This window comes from Danaus plexippus, chromosome Z (genome assembly GCF_018135715.1).
Source record: "Danaus plexippus chromosome Z, MEX_DaPlex, whole genome shotgun sequence".
NCBI lineage: Eukaryota > Metazoa > Arthropoda > Insecta > Lepidoptera > Nymphalidae > Danaus > Danaus plexippus.
In genome coordinates, this window is record NC_083559.1 from 12,858,919 (window position 1) to 12,877,591 (window position 18,673).

The 18,673-nt window shown below is 29.4% G+C and overlaps 2 protein-coding genes across 4 annotated transcripts in view; both read right to left on the minus strand.

Moving 5' to 3' along the window:
- LOC116777115 (squamous cell carcinoma antigen recognized by T-cells 3) overlaps nt 1–8,213 on the minus strand; it is a 24,127-nt gene extending 15,914 nt beyond the window's left edge. The window contains exons 1-5 of one of the 2 annotated variants that reach the window (XM_032670482.2): nt 8,100–8,213; nt 7,582–7,715; nt 6,500–6,609; nt 6,025–6,200; nt 1,816–1,987 (exon numbers count right to left, since the gene is read on the minus strand). In XM_032670482.2, coding sequence (XP_032526373.2) covers nt 1,816–1,987; nt 6,025–6,200; nt 6,500–6,609; nt 7,582–7,686 — 563 coding nt within the window. In that variant the 5' untranslated portion in view covers nt 7,687–7,715; nt 8,100–8,213. Of the gene's footprint in view, nt 1–1,815; nt 1,988–6,024; nt 6,201–6,499; nt 6,610–7,581; nt 7,794–8,099 lie in introns of those variants that run through there. The other variant, XM_032670481.2, reaches the window with a different exon arrangement.
- A 1,678-nt stretch (nt 8,214–9,891) lies between these two features.
- On the minus strand, nt 9,892–18,012 carry LOC116777502 (septin-1). 2 transcript variants are annotated; one of them, XM_061526329.1, is made up of 11 exons: nt 17,813–18,012; nt 16,979–17,171; nt 15,587–15,717; nt 15,186–15,313; nt 13,922–14,039; nt 13,767–13,853; nt 12,434–12,594; nt 12,038–12,133; nt 11,473–11,566; nt 10,834–10,938; nt 9,892–10,685 (listed from the first exon to the last, which is right to left on the minus strand). In XM_061526329.1, exons 1-10 carry the CDS (start codon nt 17,834–17,836, stop codon nt 10,852–10,854), a joined length of 1,119 nt encoding a protein of 372 aa, XP_061382313.1. In that variant the 5' UTR covers nt 17,837–18,012; the 3' UTR covers nt 9,892–10,685; nt 10,834–10,851. The 2 variants fall into 2 exon arrangements, with proteins under 2 accessions (XP_061382313.1, XP_032526978.1); XM_032671087.2 differs by having other exon boundaries at nt 12,032–12,133; nt 17,813–18,011.
- Between the last annotated feature and the right edge of the window lie 661 nt (nt 18,013–18,673).

The window sequence follows — 18,673 nt, forward strand, 5'->3', positions numbered from 1 at the left end:
TTACGTAGATTTCACTAAATTTAAACAGTCGCAGATTATATCATACGCAGATATGTCATTATTCGCATTTCCACTTATATGTATGCATTCAACAAAAAAACACATGTCTATATATGTACCTATGAGAAGCGTTTCTATATAACTATTGTGGTAAATATAAATAGGTTATATTTTTTATCCAATTCCTTATTAGTTTACTGACTTTCATAAATTCTTAATTAAACTATTTGTAGCCCGCGACTTCGTTAGAGTTGTACGACATTTATAATCTATATGACTTTAGTAACGGACATCGTCGGTAAACGATCGTTGCTTATTATTTTAACAGGCAATTTTTACGAAACAATGACTGTATATTGATCATAATTTCACAATAGTATTAGTTCTTCGATTTATAGTAATTTTCTATCCACGAATATATGATGCTGGGCGATAATTCCTTAATGATCGTAACTTTCATCCGAGCAACCAATTTTGATGAAACAGACACTAGTATTGTTAAAAACTACGCTTAGCAATTCGAATGTTACAAAAAAAAAATCCGTTTAGTAGTTTCGAACTTAAATGGAGGTTTGGACAAATAGGTAAAAAGTTTTAAGCATACTCTATACTTTTGTCTATTTTTATCTCTTCATTCCGATATTATATATTTATATAAGAATGCCGAAATATGTTTGTGTCAGTTGCAATGTTACATGTTAAAAGAACATTCGCCGAGTTGTTTGATATGTCATATAAATTCGCATTTGTAAATTGTTAAGCAGCAATTGCACTTAAAACTAATAAATAGATTCGTTTCATAATGGAGTTTTAAATTAAACTAGGTGCTGCCCTCGACTTCTTTTACGTGAACTTTGAACGACCATTTTATTTCCACGTATCCAATTTTGATGAAACAAACACTGTATGTTTTATAAGGCTGAACATATTTTTTGGCTAGACAGAAAAAAAATAATTAAATAGCCTTTTTGATAGATTTGTACATTAGAATGGGCAATGATTCCTTAACAAGTATAAACTCATAACAGAATAGATATCACTATAAGTGTTATATATAAAATTATGACTAGATGCTCAATTGCTGTGCAGAATTACATTTAAAAAAAAATTAACATTCGCATAGAACCTCAGCCAGATATATAGATTCGCATGTGCTTATATTTTTAACGAGAAATAAACGTTTTATTACAGACATTATGTCGTTATTTATATGACACATCATATAACATCAGTATTTACTAAAGGTCGCTGCGGCTGAGTAATTTAAAAAAAAAAAGTGTATTATTTGAGTACAAATACGAAGATTGAAAGAATATTATCTGCAATAGAATAATTTTAATACCCAATTCTGATGAAATTGTGAGTTAGGTTAGCTCAATATTAAATCATCTATTGGGTGACGCATAAATTAACTTTTTTTTTCGTATCCTTAATAAACGCCATTCACTATCGCCAGCATTATTTTTTTTTTTTTACACAAAAGCTACGGTTTGAATCGTTTAATAGAAATTCGTGACTACATTTTATAAAAATTGTCATCAAAGCGGCGCTGGATTTCGACTTATAATATTTTAGACACGCGTACTTTATGCAATGCTAATAACTGAAATAAATTAAAAAAATTAAAAACTGTTTAAATCAATCGCAGACCATAATGGCGGCAAGTGGATTAATTTGCTCGTGTCTCTGTACATACTCAAATTCAAGTAAATATATTTCGTTGGTGTTATATTTAGTCATTATTATTATTCAGTATGGAATTTGCAGATATTGGTAAAAAAAAAAAAACACATATACAAACTAATTATAACATACTTCATGGTCTCCAGTTTGGCTTTCTCCAGCTCATGCTTGGCATCCCAGAAGATCTTCCCAGAGAGGGGATCGGCCCCAGCCCTACGCAGCACCTCTTCCAGTTGATCACGAGCTGACACCGCCTCCCCCGCACTCAAAGACCATGAACACCACTCGCTTAGTAATGGAATGGCTGGGGAGAATAGAGAAGATATTCGTAGTTATCATAGAAATATCACAGTTTAAGTATCACAGACAATTATATATTATTTTATAGTATTAGCAATAATAATAAGAATCTTTACAAACTATAAAAAGATAAATGTTTATATGGTAATGAATAGGAAGTAAGTTTAAAGTAACAGTGGTCTCCTTCAGTCAAAATTTAACTGTAATATCTTATTAATGAAGCACACCACTGAAACCGCAGCAAAACAACCTCATACAAAATAAACACTTTTATGCATATAGAATGAGTTATTTTGTTAGTATAGATAGGATATATTTATTTGACAAATCATCAATAATTTTGTTTAAGGCATTCGGCATACATCTTGAATAGAAACCGAAATGAAAAGGATCAAAGAGAAAATTAAAAATAGAATACTACAGTTTTACTCTTTATACTCTAATAATTATTACAAAAAATACTAGACTTAGAAAAAGGAGGTAAAATAGAAATACACAGATCATCGGATATCCAGACAAAATTCAATTGAATTTCGATTTTTCAGCATCATGAGAAGACATGTGTATTTTAAGCTTTTTCAATATGAGTTATCGTAAAAGCGGCTAAATGTGTTAGCAACTATTTACATAAGCCCTAAATATATTAAATAAACTAAAATGTACTTTATGTGCTTCATTCCAACAAAATGACGTAGCGAATACATTTAAACATTATATGAGAGGGATACATTATATAATATAGCTCATAGTATGAAAAGCCATCTTGAGCACCGCGACTAATACGTAGTCAAAGGGGAAAGCAAGCATATTATAATGCATAGTCACAATGTATAAAGGTTTGTCATAGAGGTGGGCGATTATGAGAGATACTAACGAAATCATTCGATTATGAAAATGTCTCGAGATATCTCTATTATAGCAGTAAGTAGTTAGTCACAAGTCGAAACTGGATTCACATTTCACACTATGTAAAATGTTTTATTTGTTGCTTTAGCTTGAGTTTATGGAGCAGGAATATAATAATATAGGAGAGAACTGTTTAAATAAATACATTGATATATTGACTGTTGCATCACAACATAATTTTGCAAATATTCATTTACATGTAAAATACAGTCAAGTACTTTAAAATATGACTGTATTTAATGTCATTAATTTGTTTTCTACATGTTTAAACCATTTTTTAGTACATTGAAGATTATTTTATGTAAACTTTTATTAAGAAACAGACTGACTTTGCGGGTGAAACTTGATAGCTCAGTTGGTTAGTTAGAGCATCGGCGCTCATCGCTCAGGTCGTGGGTTCAAACCCCAACCGGTGTCAGTTGATTTTTGAATTTCTCATGAAATATATAGCCATTTATTAATTTGGTTGGTCTATATCACAGCTATATTAATTCAAGCTCAAAATGTACCTATTCTGTTGCGTTGTTCTAACATCTCAAGTAATGTTTAATAAATAGCGATAGGCTAATAATAGGTAATTGCAAGACTTGAAAGACTCTAGATACAATAACAAGACCATACCAAGACTGGCCAAGTCTCATCTTGTTATTGCATTTGGGTAACACTACATATAACATAAATGATAAAACTGAAAACACGATTAGTAGTTCTTGTTACTAATATCATTCGATTATGAAAACATATTAGTAACTAATCCCATAATCGATTATCAACATTAGTAAGACAAAATAAATCGATTATGCCAATATCTCATAATCGCCCACCTCTAGTTTGTCATTTGAATTATTTGTCAAGTGACATCTATCTAAGTTGACATTTGTGTGACATCTCTCAACTGTCAACTGTCAAGGAATAAATGTTACTTCTTATCAGTCTCCTGTCATTTGTAACACAAGGTACGCCACCTGTCATCTGTCAACAGTCATCTTTATCGTTTTTATTAAGTCTGTCATTAAACGACATTCAGTGTTGCCACCAATCGTTTCGTTCTCATTAGTTTTCTCAATATCATTGGTACGAAGACCGAACGAATATGTAAACGGAAAATAAATTGAATTCCCTTGGGTTCGATTCAAACCTTCGTGATACAAAAGGCCAAGATTTATAAGATACACACAATTTTAGACACAGTGTAAAAACGCGAAGTGTGACTTGATGATTGAGTGAAATAAATCTAAGCAATAGTAATAATCATAAGTGAATTAAAAATCCAAAGATGCATTACTCTAGTGACTTATATTTGTTGTGAAGAAATTCGAAACCAAAACACAGCAAAAAATCTATGCCATTATATTCTTTCAATGAAATAAAATGTTGAGTGAAATGAAAAAAGAAAAAATTTATAAAATATACAAATAACCTGTGAAAAAAACATGAAGATAAATTTTAATAGGTATTAGATTTATTTCGAAATTATAGAATGATTTTTTTATTAAAATATAGACGATCTTGTTATCTATCACAATAAATTTGAATAACATCGAGCCACCCATACTTGTATTTTATGTGTTTATTAAAGTAGATAAAGAATTGTATTTCATTTTTAGTACTTAAAGATTATTCCTACAAGTTACTGCTACAGTTTTGATGTTTTCGGTTTAAGTGTTTCTAGTCTCATTGATAGTGATAGAGTCCAAAAATATGAAGTTTAAGCTGACAATTTTCGGTATTACCAATGTAAAGGCATAGGAAGTTTTGTTTACTAATTGGTAAATGTAATTTTTTGATTTTTCTAATAAAATATCTGCTAATTTTGACAATGTCAGCAATAATTGAGAATTGCTCTACAAGATCTATTAAGAAGTAAATTGCAAAAAAATAGTAACTAAGTAAAATCAAACTCACCATTGTTGCTTATGATTTTATCTGACAAATTCGAAATCAACACTGTTATGACTCATATCAAGAGAACCTGTTTAGCAAGTTCAGAAGAAATTTGATTCAGAGTAACTTAACTTTCTATGCAAACTGGAACAATCCGATCAATTGAAAGGAAACAAAATAAAAAATAATAAGAATAGTGAATAAGGCTTTGTGAATATAGGTGAAGTAACATACAAACCAATTTGTCGAAAATTTTTTGAGTTTAGAAGACAATTATTTACGTTCAAAATAACAAGAAAGTATTCGATATTAGATGTAATGTAAGAACATATATTTTTTACTCAATTATTAACAGAAATATGGGAATTGCTAAATTCTCAGATCACATTAATACTGATGACTTTTTTTTTATAAATGTTTTTTGGATACGAGCTTTTGAGCTTGAATTAATACTGATGAGTAATGACAGTGTTACCATCCCAGTTGATATGATTAAACAATAACATCTCAATGTAAATGATAATAAAGCAAGTTTTTATTTTTATGAGTGTTGAGCAACATTGGTGTCTCAAAAACGTGTATATTTGATTATTATTAATAAAAAATCTATATGATCTTACTTCACAAATCTAACATCATATATATTATGTCAATGATATATTGATGTCAGTGGGTCAAACCAAAATTTGAGTGTCTGTATATGCTTATGAAGACTCTAACTATCTAATTAAAAGCAATATACCAAAACTAAGCCCAAACAAAACAAAATCCTTTAGGTTTTTCTTAAAACAAACAAATAAACTAGGTGAACAGAATATCATCTTGCACTCATTTACAGAAGTCAACAGAACTACCTGTACTCTAAATCTGGGAGTCAAGTAAGTAGGAGTAAACTTTGCATTCAGATTTTCAGCCAGGTTTAGGAAACCTGAGTCTACATGAACAAAACATGCAGCTACCGTGGACAAACATTAAGTTCCAACAAATCAGCTGTCAATATAAATTATAAAAAAAATTGTAAAGCTGTAAAAAATATTACTAAGAGTAAGAAACGAAACCTTGTATTGCAAGGACAGCTATAACAATTGATTGGAATGATATACACAGTGTCTATGTCATATCTATACATTTAACAGTCTTAAGTTGTTATTTATGTGAAACTAATATGATAATAATGAAAAAATAATAAACTCCATGACAAATAAATTAAGTACGGAGTTCTCTATACAGTATATATATCATAAGACTTACAATAGCAATCAAGAGTAGCTTGTTGGAACAACTTGGCGATGTGTTCTCTGGACTGCGGTGAATGTGCCAAAGTTTCTTCAGTCTGAATCCTTAAAAGCCAGTGCTCAGCACGTAACAATGACAGCCGCTGAAGACGATCGTAAGCTGCTCTCCAACGGTCAAGTTCCGATAATGTCCTGAAATTAAATAAAGTTTACCTTATAAAAAACCTTTTTACAATAATTCAGCAAGTATTAAAGTTTTAGAAGACATTGAAAATATGTCTGGTTATCTCACTACTGTATTAGTCCAGGTAAGTATAGATATATACTCATGTCTACGATGGTGAAAACCTACTGTCAGCGCTAAAATGATCAATATTAAACCATTGCTTTAGGAATGTAACATTTTATGATTTAATGTGTGATCAATTTTGAAAACTTAATATAAAAGCCTACAAAGTGGTCTCACAAAGTCACAATATACAAAGACTTACCAGAGAGCTTGAATCAAGTCAATATGATCATTATAATTATAGGGATCCTCTGCAATTTTTTGTTCTAAATCTGCAACTTTTTTCTCCACTGCCTCATCATCGTCATCATCCTATTAATTATAAAAAAAATACTTAATATAAATAGTATATTTAAATTCAAAGTATTTTACATCAAAAGTAACATAGAATCATAGTGACATGGGCTTTATATTGTTTGTGATAGTACAAACTTAAAATTTTTATAACAATAATTAAACACCTGAAACTTTATATGAAAAAAATATTATTATTATTTATTTTAATCAATGAATTTTTCCATAAGATTTTTTTTTATCATTAAGATTTTAAATTAAATTAATGATTGCCCATCCCTTAGACAAAATATTAATCATATATGCTATTTTGTTGAATATTAATCACAGAATGATAAAAAATTACTATATATTCAAATCATACTTCAGTTTTTATATATTCAAGGAATTTTTTGTTTCACATAAAATTATTCTTAGTTGTTAAACTTTATTTTATACAATAATTTAGACGTTTTGTTTATGGTTCAAGGTTGAATTAAAATTAATTTAAATATAAAACCATAGTAAAGAAATGTTGAGACTTAAAACTATCAGTTAACTACCATTAGTGAGGAATTACACAAATGTAACAAATTAGTAAATTGATATATTATAAAGAGGCAGCTCCTTGGTTTTAATAATATAAACAATGTTTTTCAAGAAAATTTTATAGACATCACCCATTAATCCACTAGCCAATAAATATTTTGGTGAAGGAATTGCTCATCCAAAAGTATTGCACCATCTAAATATCTTGGATTACAACTAGCTAGTCAAAATATATACAATATCCAATATTCACTTATTAACTTGCATAAGATTAAAACAAGCGTAACGCACTTATTACGGAGTGAATCAAGTGACAAAACGAAACATACCTGACGGTGTAACATCTCAACATTTATATAAATCTATCTAAATGTTTTACAAAGAAATGTAATATTATAGGTAGTATATTTAAAAGAATAATAGAGATTAATAAAATCTGGTTCATAAATAAGAAATGCTTACGTCCGAGTCCTCGGAATCCTGGTCCAGATCGTCTTCCTCTACAACGACCTCGATTTCATTCTCTTCTTCAGAACCATTTCTTACTTCATCCTCTACTATGGCCATATTGTTAGCTTATCTAGAGAATCTAATAGCTACAAATAAGAAATATATGATGTTTGATAACATACAATAGGAATTGGTATGGCGGTCCCAACTTGCCAAAATCTATTGACGTTTCAGTAAACTTGCCAGATTGAAATCAAAAAATCATTTCTTCATTAATAAATAACTTTATCGACTAGTTAACTCTTTAAAAAACCTATTCAGAAACAAATATCCATACTTATAAGCAATTTAAACTCTAATAAACTTTATATTATAATAATTTTTATTTATTAGAAAAGCTGAAACATTTAATACCAATTACGACTGTGGTAACCAATGAAAAATTTTGGACTGATCTTTTTTGAATAAGAATCAATAATTAATATTTTTAAACATTTATTTATTTAAATAATAATACTCATCATACTCACAGAGATGTCCGTTTTTTCTTCATACTATACAATTGGCTTAACCAAACTGTATGAAGAAGGAACCCATGGTATGAAAAAAAGAATAAGATAAACATGAAAGCTAAAAATGGATACATCGAGTTCCATGTACGCCACGCCTCCTTCTTAAGAGTGCTCCAATCGCAGCGGTTCAAGGTCGAAAGTACAATTCTTCAATGACACTTTAATATATATAAAATAAAATATCGAAAGTTATAATACGCAAAAAAATAAATAAAAAGTGAGAAATTACCTTTAACTCCAAACACGTACTTTTGACTGAACACGTTTGATCCACACTAGTAAATCAATACATTAAAAAAATATCAGTTACATACACAAAGTTTTTATTTTTTCATTGGGTCCGTCATAGTAACCATCCGGGTCCATAGATTGACAATCTATCACAAAAATTGATGATTTTTAACCTTCGATACCAAATAAAATGCATGTTATGAGCATTGTTTAACAATTGGGGAGCATAAAAAATAAATACCTAAAGAATGACAATTCTATTAACATGTGTTCGACGTATTAAATTTTTCTCAGAACAAATATATATTACATTAGAGTACTGCAAAACTAAAATCCTTTTATTGATTTTTCTTTGGTCATTAACTATTATTGTTATGAAAATTTCTCAAATCAATCATTACACAACATTTTAAAACTTCTCCGCAATACTTTTCTATACTTACCGTATCTTTTACAGTTTCAATCAAATATAAGACGTATTTATTATTTTTGGAAAAACCTCATCCGTTGAGAGCTCCAAAATGTGCTGAATCTGTGAATTCACAAATGTAGAAAACGCTAAAATAAACAAAAGACTAAAAAATGGGGATGTATTGGGAAAATATCAATGGCAAATAATAAAACAACAATTTTTTTTTTTATTTATTTATTATAAAAATATGATTACATAGAATGTAAATTTCATAAATTGGTTTCACTACCACAGACTAATAAATTTGATAATGTTAGTTAGCTCCAAAATGTGAACCAATGCTCTCATCATAACTTTGGCACCGATTATTCAATCACATTACTATAGCCGATCCTCTAACACATCTAGATATCATGACATTTTATTGGAGATTTCAATTACTTTTTTTTTTAATTCCAATTAACACATACACCCATGTTGAATTGCGAATGACATTTGACAATATTTATTAAAATCCTTAAAATTTTGTTACACAGATAATTTCAACATCAAACTACTGAATTACATGCAATAATATTGAATTGTCTTATTCTGATGTCGTAAGTACTATATATAATTATGATTTTTATAAATCTACTAGAAAAGACGTTGCGTAGAACTTCAATATGGATAGAATGTTATCATCATCTTTAATAAACATTATTCAAATATATGCTTATAATATAGATCCTACACTATGGTTACAATCTTTAAACTAAATATTAATACAGACAATACAAAAAAAAAAAACTGTAATTTTTTTTTTTTAAATAAAATAATACTTTATAATTGAGAATATAACGTCCACAAAAATCCTTTATCATAAAAGAATGTGAAAAATCTAATACAAAGTAAAAGACGATGGCACAGAAATCAGATCAAAATTAAAAAATTAACACTACACACATAAAAATCGGCGAGGAATAAAATTTAAAATTAATGAATCAAAACATTTGCGCTCCAGACTTGAAAATTATTATACTTGAAAAATATCATAATCATTATAAAAAAAAAAAATATTATCTATGAATAACTAAAAATTAATTCGATAACCGAAATATAAAATCGAGTAAATATTCGAATGCATATTATATTCGAATGCATAGTTTATAATTATTTCCGCTAAATTATTGCAAATAACAGTCTAACTACATCTAGACAACATCAATAGTATTTCGATGAAGATATATTCTTTTTAAAGCTAACACTACAGACAGATATTGTATAGATTCTATTAGTCATGTAAATGGAAGGAACGTTTATAATCTATTATCAAAAAAAATTATAATTATAGCGGAAAGATTTTTAAATGCGTTCGTTACTAAGCTAAGCTCAACTCGAATTAGGTTTTTTTTTTTTAATTAAATAAAACTATTAATATTTAATATTATATGAAATTAAACGGTCGTGTGGCTGAGCTGAGATTTTTTAAACTATTTAGCCATGTTGCCTGGAGTTGAGCTGTTAGCCGAGTGTAAAGCTAGATAAAAACATTGACACAAATCGTTTAACTTAAACACTACAAGACACTTCTCGCACCTACATTGTGCTGTAAATCGAGTAAAAAAAAATAGTGCGTGGAAAGTACAGTCAACGACAGAACTATGCTTAAAATAATTACTCTAGACTAATGTTTAATGTATGATTAATATCTGTCTTTATACCAGACCATATATTCGATTACAGTAGTAAATATATATATATATATTAAGGAATATTAAACTTTTAATCGTTAGAACACTTGTGTCGTTGATTATACGTTTGTCATGTTACAAATTAGTAACGCAGTATGGTATGGCGTGCAATATGGTGTTGACGACGTCACACGCCCCCGCCAGCTGAACAGTCGTATTCACATTCAGCTGTAATAGAAAAAATATAAAATTTAACACTTTTACAGAATAATCTGGAATAAGTTCTAGTTTTAGTTTATATATATACATAAATTTGCTTTATGTAAGTCAAAAGTTACATAAAGAAATTATTAATAGATGGGTATAGCGAATGTACCTGTGCGGCGGTCATACACTATGCGGAGGTGTTGGCGGCAGCCTGAAGCTGCATCTGACGCTGCATCTGTTCCAGCATCTCCTGCATCCGACGGAGCTCGGCCTCCTGAAGATTATGCATTAATCATTAGTACCACAGAGTAAAACTTAGAGGATAAAATTGATTGATCATTACAGAAAGAACAGATTGATTAGATACAAGCGTGTTAAAAAGATGTTTTGTTGAAGTGGAACTTCTAATGCGTTAAGCGTTCAAACCTGGAGAGGGGGAATAGAAAGAGACGGAGCGAGAATTAATAGGTGGGTCAATTAGGAATTGTAAGCAATGTTTATAAAGTCTCTCTTAAAGAAACAATATCAGTTCACTAATAGTTGATCTAACCCTCTCCTATTTTCATTTCCGTATTACGAATTTTCACTTCCGTACGGAGGCACTCCACACACTATTTTTTTTAAATATATTTTAGCATTTAAATCCGATCTATTTTTTATTATTTATATTGATTATAAGCTCTATGAGAAAGTAATATTTCATTTCATATTTCTTTTAGATAAATAAGTATTATAAAGATGATGGTTGTATAGTATTCAATTGTTATACAATTCTATTCTATTCATATTATAGTAGTATTATAGGCACCTTTTCGCGCAGTGCACGCTCGCGTTCCGAAGCATCCTCGTTGGATCCGTTCGTCAAACCGGAGTCAGCTTCACTGAGACCGCTCTCGGTAGATCTGTTAGAGAAATAATAAATTAAAATACTAAACATAATATACAAAATCATATTAATTGTAGAGAGAGGAGCTTGGACGGTGGAGGTGAGAGTTAACGCGGTTTAGTTAGGGGCCGCTTAAACCTACACCTGGGTCGCAAGTCCCAGGCACCTCCCTACAACGCGATGGACCCGACATCCGCAAGTTGAATCCATGGAATGCTGAGAGGTTTCTACTCATTTTATTTCATCAATTTTAATATATATCCTGAAAACCACTGATCCCTTTGTAAGCTTTTAATGCGCTTGTTCTACAAAATTACGACAATCTCGTTAAGAGTTAAAACTTTAAAAAAAATATTATTGTATAGAACATTTCTTATTACATTATTAATCGAGGTATTTTTATTATTCTTATTGTGATATTTATTTAATAACTTGGATTGCATTAATAATATTTTATATAGTTTATTTAATTAAGTCTCACGTATGCCTCTTGGGTATTTGTCCGTTGCGAGCGAGTCTTTCAGAACGGTAGTTCTCATAGTGCACCTCTTGAGTAACTTCCTGGAGATCTTGCATGTGCGTGCTGCAAAAAAAAATAATATAATTATATTAATAAAAGAATTAATTCATGCAAATAATATAGAAAATGACCCATTATTATAGCGAGACTTTTTAATCAGAAATGTATATAACATTTATTTATTTATATCATTTTTATATTATTAAACAAACGTGTTGAGTAAACTATAACTAATAAAGTTTAAATCATTTCTGTAACACACGATTTTCAAGAAGAAACGATTGATTTAGAATCATATCTAATGTATGTATAGTGGAGTTAACGAGACAAGATAAATTATGTAAATAAATTGTTGTTATTTACATAAGCATGGTCCTCAGCTTGATGAAGTCGCAATGATCCGGGTTTTCGACCTCGACCACTCCCCAAGGGTACAGTCGTCCACGCACGCGACGACCGCGCACTTCCAGTTGTTGACCGGCGCCACACACAGCGAATGGAACCGCCTCTTTCAACTGACGGACCTAATACATTCAAACAAAAAAATATTACTATACTATACAACTGAAACTTTATCTTCAACTTAATATTTTTCATTCACCTATCGCATATCGCATTACAGCCAGCTCAGTAGTGGGGGTAATGTGATATAATATTGATAGAGAAGAAAATGTTATGTAACTATGTCTATTCCCACTCATAAGTGTCAGTAGATCTGGATATTCTTGTGTTGAACAGTTTGTATTTTGATTTTCAAAACATGTTCATCATCTGAATGACTGGTTTTATTATGAATTAAGTTCTCTAACACACAGTTCAAAAAAAAAAAAAATAATGACGCATATCTTGTTTACTATTGATTTCTTTATAATTTTTTTTTGTTGTTTTTTATTATTTAAGTGAAGAAAAGATAAATAACATAGCCGTCTATTTAACTAAATAAATATATAATAAGACAACGCTCCATGATCTGCAAAAACAAAGCATACGTCTGTTGAATAATTGTGATCGAATTAGCCAAATACATGATAAAGAATAAACATCTTCTTCCGCCGTCATTTTAAAAAACTTTAATAAAATCAGCTGTTTTTTTCTATTGTTCCTAGCTCGTAGGAAATTCTAGATTCGTATTTATTCTACACTTCAACAATTTGATAATTCTCCATTATCATTTTTAATTTTTCATCATTTTATAAACGTAAGAAAAATATCATTTTAATTAGGTCAAGGTCAAGCAACGTCCTTGTCCTCCTACATTTTCATAAGCACCTTTTAATTATAGTGTCTCCGCGTTAAATTATTAATTAAGACTAATTTATTAGTCCGTGTAGTAGTATAGAATTAAGTAGAATGTTAAAACTATAGATTTTCTTCACAAATTAAAGCTAACCAGTGACGTAATCATTTGGATAAGTATGTTTCTATGTAAGATGGTTTTAAAAAGTTTACAAAATAACTAAAGTTAGTTTGAACAAAGGAATGTAAGGTCTTTGATTTGGGAAGAAAGATTGGCACTCCTCCAAAGTTCATTGTAAGACTTCTTACAGATTTTCGTTCGAGACAATAGACCATTTTAGAGAACAATGGCATGCAATCTTCTTATTTCTATAGTACTTTACTCATATATTATAAAACTGTAGACATACTACTACAATATATATATATGTGTGTGTGTGTGTGTGTAAATAAACATTACCTGTTCCTTATAATCTTCATCCTCGTCGCTATCACAATCTGGTAAAGGATAAATCTTAATTCCCTCTCTCTCAATTTCTTCCATAACCTGAAACAAATTATAGCTTTGGATTATAATATTACTAAACATTATTAGAGGAACAAACTTGTACTAACTCTAGACTTCAGACGCTGAACTTCCTTCTTGGTCAAACAATCAGCCTTGGCGATGACCGGTACTATGTTAACCTTGTTGTGGAGCTGTTTCATGAATTCGATGTCCAGAGGTTTAAGTCTAGGAAAAAATAAACACCTCGAAAAATTACTTCAAAATAACACTACAATTTACTTCATTGTTTTACTGGTAATAAAATATTGTGACTGTCATTGATATCAAAATAGAAAACAAAATTGCACAAGGGTCTTTATATAATAAAATTGGAATATCAATAATAATGCAGCGACTATCCTTAACCCAGTTATCAAAGTTAGCCTTAACTCTGTACCATGACATCTGTATTACAAGAGCGTCGTTTTACTATCGCGTTCCCTGTTTTTTTTTTTATTATATTTGTTATTTGTCGTCCGAATTCTTAAATTATTTATACTAGTTAATTGTTTACAAACTGATTGTTTTCCAAAAAAAAAAAACAATTAATAAAAAAAAGAAATGTTATTGATTTTATTTAATATAAAATTAAAAGAATAATTATCACAGCAATAATACGTCGGTAATGTAATAACAAACGAAAATAATTTTATTTAATGGCTTTATAAAATATGGTTATTATAAATTTTCCTTACAAATATCGTGCTTAGACACATTTTTGATTGTCCTTCCTTTTATTTACGGGCTTGTAATGGTTTTATACGTTAATTTAGGGGAAGGTTTACTCAATACTGTATCGCACCGAGGTTGTATTACCTAAGTTGAAGTGTATCTGAATTTATTGAAGTGCAAACATAAAGTCGTATGACCAACTTTTTTTCCTATATGTTATGAAACGCGAAGTAACAGACAGCTGAACAACTTCATTATATTTTTATACCCCTATCGAAAATGAGGCGTGTTATAAGTTTGTTATGTGTGTGTGTGTATAGATATGTCTCAAAGGACCGTCCGATATCGATGCGGCTTTTTTTGCATTCGAAAGACACTGGTCTTTAAACTATAGCAAGGGAACTGTCCCTTGCTATAGTACTGGGTTATGTTTGATTAATACCGTTCCAGAAGTATAAGAGTATGTTTTTTAGGGAATCATGCAAGGTATATATATGTTTAAGTGTCTCCCGCCTGCCCATATACACGTTGAATAACAATTAATGCTACTATTTAAACTAAATACAATGTAATTATTTATATTTACCAAAATAGAAAATATTTTTACATACAGCCTGTTAAATTATTAAAATTTATTAATAAATGTCATATTATATTAACCCATGTCCAAACGGCGATATGAAATAAAAGCAGCAATGTATGCGGTTGTCGACGATATTACGACGATTGAGACCGCTCTCGTCTCGGAGGAACCGTTCGAATTGCTCATCTATATACTGTATAATAGACTGCAAGAGAAATATCAATATTAACATACACAGTTCACATACGATCTACATTCATATATAAGTTAACATTTAGTATGAGAATACAAAATGGCCGTTAAATATAAGTGATAAATAAAAAACAAAATGGCTGTTCTTTGACGGGCAACAAAATATTAGCACGATATGTAAATTTTGTGATACTATAACATAATGTGTGTTTAATTGTATGTTTTACTATTAAAAGAATTACTAATAAACATTATATATGTGAATTTATAATTATATTAATCTTACCCTGAAGCAGTCTGTATTGTCAATGGCGTCCCCATAGCCGGGGGTGTCAACAACAGTCAGACGCAATTTAACACCACGCTCTTCTATCTCCACCGTTGAAGCGTCCAATTTCACTGTTTGATTAGTTTTTTCTGTAAATATATCTATATGTATTGCTTGCAATAAAAAATTTACATGTATGTCTATAAAATAAGAAAAAATCTCAAAAAAGATAAACATATATATAAATAGCTAATTATGTATATGAAACTAATGAATATTATATGTATCATAGAAAATATAACAATACATAAGTGATTTTATAGTACATAAGATATGCAACAAACTATAATGAAGACAATATACAAATATGAATTTATCACTAAAATGAAATGTGTAAACATCTGATTAATATTCAAAACACTTACTATTTATTTATTAAGCAATTATTATTTGTAGCGAGCAGCGGTTTGTAAGCATTGAAAACAAGAAACATTATAACAATAATTATATATGTGATATTATATACCTATTTTATATTTTATATACAGTAAAAGCATGAGCTTCTGTATCAACAAACACTAACCTTGTACGACGAAAATTTTATTTTCATAAAAAAATTTTGATCATTTATGTAAGCATTGCAAAGCTTGTTACTCGAATTGAAATCTTAATAAGTAATTACAAATGAAAAAAATCATAGACACGATCTAGATTCGAACCCTGCAACTTGCGTAACATCGCGTTCTAGACGCTTTGCCAATTAAACTATCGTGATCTATTGAAGTTGGTTAACTAAGAATTCTAAATTTCAACTGCCTCATCAGACGAAATTTGGGTAAAAAAAATTAAAAATATGCACAAACAAAATTACGTTTTCGATATTATCCTTATTAACAAAATCGTTTTTTCATGTGATATAATACCAAATAGTGAAGACAAGATTTGGTGCTAACCACTAACTGGTATAATTAAACGTTATGTTGACTAGTAAACCAGTTTGTCCTTGATTATGGGTTACATTTCTTTTTTACACTAAAAAAATTTAGACTTGTAAGTTTATCTATCAAAATCTGTTAAATTATTGAAGACTTTGTTATAATTTTATACTCTACAATAAAATACAATGGAAGTTATGCCTATCTGGAATATGAATATTATGGAATAGGTACAAAAAGAATTTTCAGAAATGATTAATAAATTTTAATACATTTCTTATGTTTTTCCCTGGTCAAAATCCAGCCACATTCGCAGCTTCTGTACTGTCACAACAAACAAGGATTTTACTGTATAACATAATTAATTAATATGACTTAGCATATGAAATTAGGGACACAAAATACTTAACATAATATATACCAATAATTTCAAAGCACAAAGCAACATTTGACCAATAAAATAAAAATATCAAACCGATGGCATCAGGAATAACTCGTTCTGGGTACAGATCAGTCAGGAAAAGGGAATTGACAAGTGTGGACTTCCCAAGACCACTTTCACCAACCACCATAAGAGTGAACTCAAAACCCTTTTTCACCGACTTCCTGTGGACTTGGTTGGGTAAGTTGGCAAATCCAACATACCCTGGTGTCTCCAAATTAGAAAACTGTAACAATGTTTTATTCCAAGTTTTATATCTAATTAATTTATAAATTATGATTTAACTTTCTAAAACAACTTATTATTATATTTTATAAAAAGGCATTATGAATTAGAAAAAACATGTACTCTGACAGATATAACTCATAAAATTTGTTATGTATTATCACCTCATTAGTTATTATAAGGATAAAATGACCCCTGGACTATATGACTAATGTTTATATACTAGACTTCGCTCTTTGTGCTCTTAATAAGTAAATTGAAAAGGCCAAACTATCAGAAAAATTGATATATTAAAATCCTCAAATTTATTTCTATCATATCAAAATGTCTGTTGAAACTTCTATTTTAAAATAGTGTTTAAGTATAATTCATTAGTCAGCTCAAACAGTCATCTGATAAATATTCCGCCGGCACGCATAAACATTGACATACATCCGCCGCTATTTAACTGTATCGCGATCCAATATTCCATTTCACTTTACCCGCACAAACTATGCTACATATTTGTGATAAATGTCGCAATGAATCATACTAAGTTGAACAGAGTTCAACGATACTTGCTGTTAAATGCACTTATAATGATGGATGCAGACAGGGTAATTTTATTTTTTCGATCGGCCATAATATTTTTAGAAAACTTACATTTTTTGAGTTCTCGTTGGACATTGTTACTCTTGAAATTAAAAACGATGCACTGATAGCTTCACCTAAACGCCTATACTTGAAAATTCAAAAAAGAATCGACTTTTAGTAATAAATTGTTTTACGGATCAAGTAACAACACTCACAAAACGACAACGTCGTTTCAACTTTCAATATACAATTTTTATCATTACCAATAGACTACCGTGTTCGATATAGAATCGTCTGTCAAAATGTGAAATGACAAATGTGCCAATGAATAAGTAATTAATAATGTATTAAAAGTAAATTTGTTTAACCATACATGCAGTATCGCCAACAAAAGAGTCGTATTAAATTATTAAAAAAAGTCGATACTTATTTTCTTACTTATGTTATTACTTTTTACTCGCTATCCTTTGTTATTAGCAACACCATAAAATAACTTTTCAATTTTTATTATTAGTAAAACACTATTTTAATAATCTTTAAAAATGCTCTTCGACTACATTTCCTAATTTCTTATAAATAATAAAATAATTAGAGATTAGGAAATGTACCCAAATGGATATGGATTGTTTTGACATTTTTTTTTATTTTGAATGTTTATATAACAAACCCATATAAGTAACATAATGAATATAAGAACAAATTTGTTTAACTTGTTATTAAATTCTATATTCTATGATAAAATAATTAAAACATGAAATAAAATAAGTTGGTCGGTAGTCCGCTTAAAATTTAGCTGTCAAAATTTGTGACATATTGTGTCCTTTGGAGTTTTCATATAATTCCCTTACAAAATTTATTATTGAGTAATTATTATTACAAAATTAATTTACTTTAAGTATGATTAATTATTATTGAAAATAAAGTGATTTT